This window comes from Vitis vinifera, chromosome 14, assembly GCF_030704535.1.
Source record: "Vitis vinifera cultivar Pinot Noir 40024 chromosome 14, ASM3070453v1".
Taxonomy (NCBI): Eukaryota; Viridiplantae; Streptophyta; class Magnoliopsida; order Vitales; family Vitaceae; genus Vitis; species Vitis vinifera.
In genome coordinates this window covers 28,445,830-28,449,973 of record NC_081818.1, presented here as the reverse complement: position 1 = coordinate 28,449,973, position 4,144 = coordinate 28,445,830, and the positions used below count along the sequence as shown (strand labels likewise).

Here is a 4,144-nt window from a genome sequence, read left to right as displayed (position 1 = left end):
CAATAAAATATAGAAACGATCTACGACTTGACTACTCAAATATGGAAACTAAAATAACTATGCACTCAAAATAAAAAATTCTCCTTAATTAGAAACCAAATATAATTCTAATAATTTAAAATCTTTTTTAATCGTGTTTCCTTTCCAACATAATTCATAGATGGTCATTATAATCAACAAGAGGGTTTAGAACAAATCACCACCCTTTTTTCTACCTAAGGGTAAAGTTTTGGTTGAATGTTAGTTCATGAAAAGATCAGGCTTTGGCATTGGATGTTAACAGGGACCTACTATCATCCTATATAAAACTGCAAAATTAATTTAGGTATATGCAAATTATTTATTAATTCATATTATTACAAGAAAGATTCAATTAATGAAGACCTCAAACATGTTGTCAGGTCATGAAGAAATTGTAGTCGCTGGATCAGCCATACTAGTAAGATTTTTACTTCATCCTACACGACTCCAAACTTCAAGTATACGCAAATTCATATTATTATAGGAGTATATGAAAACTCCAAAAAAATTATGACCCCGCCCACCAAAAGAAGACTGCATTCCACACTCAAAACAAAGTCATTCACGTATCCTTTGGCGTGATGAAGAGATGCAATGACTGGGGGTGCTCTCTATTGTTCCCATTTTTATGCACCCTTGCTCATGCCAAAACTTTCTCCACCTTCTATCTCAATTGCCAATTTCTGGTTCATATATATATTGATTGGCAATAGTTCAACATGGCCCAAATCCCTTTAGAATGTTCTGTCGTCTCAAAGAAATGCTTAGAACGTAAATCAATATCAGTACCACAAAGATAAACTCTGATATTATAGCATCACTCTGAACATACAATATTCTTAATTTTCGTCTGATTTTAAATCAGAAGAACTAAAAATTCCAAAGCCTCTAACGTTTGCGATAATAATATATGGCCAGTGCAGGGTAGCATGGCACTTATTTGATACAAGGAAAACACACTGCAGTAGTACTATATTAATAGTTAGATTTCACTCCTACTTCATCATAACTGAACTTTCCAGTTCCATTTTTTAAGTCTTCAACGGTTGTAGAGAGCACTAATTCCTTGAATGTCATCCTCATGCAAACCCTTAGTCACTCCAGAGCTAATGGAGGGAAACATGATTGCATTCTGAACTGAACTATGCCCAAGTCCTAGAAGATGACCTATTTCATGCAAGGCCACAGTCTCCAAGTCCATTGCATTAGGAACTGCACCTATTGACCATGTTTCATCCCCATCATAATGAAATCTTCCATTGGTTGGGGCAAAAGCATGAGCTATGGTTCCACCAGGGCCATCAAATGGGTAACCATCTCCATGATCAAGCCTATGAAAACTAATTGTCATGTCGGCGCTTGTGTGGTCTTGAATCGACCCAAATGTGAAGTGTGTTGCAGAATCCCACTGGCCGAATGCTCGCGACACGGGGCTCATGGCCCAGCTTGGGGTGCCTGGGAGAAATGCATATGTGAGATAGGTCTTGGAAGGTGGCCATCTTGGGGATCCTGAGAAGAAGGAATAGTGAGCTACTGTACGGAGGGAGCCATGGCCATGGTGATGCCCTTTCTTTCCCGAACGCATCCAGTTTGTGCCATTGATGATATCTGCTGCACCACAGCGAGGCTTCACCATCTGCGACACTGTTTCAGAATCCAAACTTCCAGTGGCATTGAGATGGTAATTGGTCTGGTAGGTTTTGATGGCGGACTCTACAAGATCATCAAAATCATCATCGTTGGCGTGGGTATGGTATTTGGAATGGCTATAGCTCAGGTAACCAAACTGTCCAAGATATTTCTTGAGCTTATGGATACCTTCTACTTTGTCTCCCTTGTGGCATCCCTGAAGATCCTTGATAAACTCAAAAGGTGATGGTCTTTCACCCTTAGGTGAGGGTGACAATGTTGCATGAGATGAGCTAAGAAACGGGAAGAGAAAGAGGAGTATGATTAATGACAACATAGAAGAAAGTTTAGGCGCCATAACTAAATGCAGAGATTAGAGAAAGGCACTCTGTTTGATTTTGTATTTGCGCATTCTCTCTGGCCAATTTATAGACCTGGTGAAGAAATTTAGTCGTCGGGTCATTTCTTATTATTAATAAAGGTTTTGGGTTTTCCGCCGTGTACGTTCATTCTTATTATATGAGAAAATCCGGAGTAAAGGCTCCGCCAATTAAGCAAAAGACGACCATTCCACATAGAAATCAAAGACATTATTGCTTATTCTTGAGATGTATAGAGAGAGGAAGAGGTCAAAACGGGGCCAAGCAGTAGCATAGATCATACGGTAGAGGCAATTCAATGAGTGAATGGTTCTCCACTGGTTTTACATTTGCTTATTCTTTTTCTCTGTTTCTCACTGAAACTTCAAAACTTGGAAAAGTAAGACAATAATTAAAACAAAGTGAAGAAGAGTTGGTCTGGTTTCAAGTTTTCTGGAAGCTGCGACCGTCTCGTTACATACAATGTTAATGAATAATAGTTGCCGTAAGATATAACCCGATCCTTGGCTTATAGTAGTCCAAAAGTACCAATAAAATCCAACCTAACTTGGAGAAGTAAAAGTCAAATGCAATACTTTGACTTTTATATATATTATAAAGGGAATACTACCAAAGTATTAAAATTTTATATTTTATATAAAATAATCTTATAGTTTTTTGGATGATGATTGGATAACAACCAGCAACACGAGTTCCTCTATATGGATCATAGCTTTTTGCTCCGAAAATTTGCACCCTCTTGCTCCATTAGCCAGAACCTATTTTCTATCTGAATTTCCGATTTATGGGTCATGTATATTGATAGGCAGTAGGATTTTTTATAATTGTACAGTGAATTTGAAATTAATTTTTTAAAATACAATATATTAAAAAATATTTTTTAAATCTATAACATATTTTACTATTTTGAAAACTGACTTTAAAAAGATACATTCTATCATTTTTATATTAATGATACACGTTTTAAAAAATTAAATTTATATTGAAGGTGTCTTTTTAAGAAACATTTTCTACAATTTTTATATTAATTATACATATTAAAAAAAATTGAATTTATATTAAAAGTATCTCTTCAAAAAACATCTTTTATAATACTATAAAATCGAATTTATATTAAAAGTATCTCTTAAATATACATACACTTTTTCACAATTTTTATATCAATTGCATAATAAAAAAATTGAATTTATATTCAAAATGTCTCCTTAAGAGACACCTTTTACAATTTCAACAAATTAAATTTTATTAAAGGTATCTCTTGAAGAGACACCTTCTATAATTTTACAAAATTAAATTTTATTAAATGTGCTTCTTGAAGAGACACCTTCAACAATTTTCATATCAGACATCCACTGAAATAAATTTATATTAAAGATGTCTCTTTAAAAGACACCTTTCACAATTCCACAAAATTAAATTTATATTAAAAGGTTTTCCTTCAAGAAACATTTTTAGTATAAATTTAATTTTTTATATAGGTGACTAATATAAAAATTATGGAAGGTGTTTCTTCAAATGACACATTTAGTATAAATTCAATTTTGTAAAATTGTATAAACGCCTTCAATGCAAATTCAATTTTTTTCACTGTGTGATTGATATGAAAATTATGGAAGATGTCTTTTCAAGAAACACCTTTAGTATAAATTTAATTTTATGGTATTGTGGAAATAATATTTCTTTAGCATAAATTCAATTTTTTTTAACGTATGATTGATAAAAAATTATGGAAAAAATGTCTTTTGAAAAGACATCTTTAGTATTAATTTAATTTTATGGAATTATGAAAAAATGTCTTTTGAAGAGACACCTTTAACATAAATTCAATTTTAATATAAATTCAATTTTTTTCTTTTTTTTTAACATGTATAGTTGATATAAAAAATATGAAAGGTATTTCTTTAATAGACACATTTCAAAGTGGTTATAGATTTATCAATAGTTTTGTAACTACCATATTTTAAGAATATTTTTTCAAACTACCATTTTTTAATAATTATTTTTTAAACCAGGTGTAGAAGAGAAAAAAGCCCGGCGGTAGTTCAACATGGCCCAAATCCGTTTACAGTCTTCTGCCGTCTAAAGAAATGCTAGAACGTCGTAAATCACTCAAG

General features: G+C 32.8%; 1 protein-coding gene across 1 annotated transcript; it reads right to left on the bottom strand.

Moving 5' to 3' along the window:
• Nucleotides 1–793: 793 nt before the first annotated feature.
• Nucleotides 794–2,045, bottom strand: LOC100257851 (metalloendoproteinase 2-MMP). Its single transcript, XM_002275520.4, has one exon. The coding sequence runs from the start codon at nt 2,006–2,008 to the stop codon at nt 1,061–1,063; it is 948 nt and encodes a 315-aa protein (XP_002275556.1). The 5' UTR covers nt 2,009–2,045; the 3' UTR covers nt 794–1,060.
• Between the last annotated feature and the right edge of the window lie 2,099 nt (nt 2,046–4,144).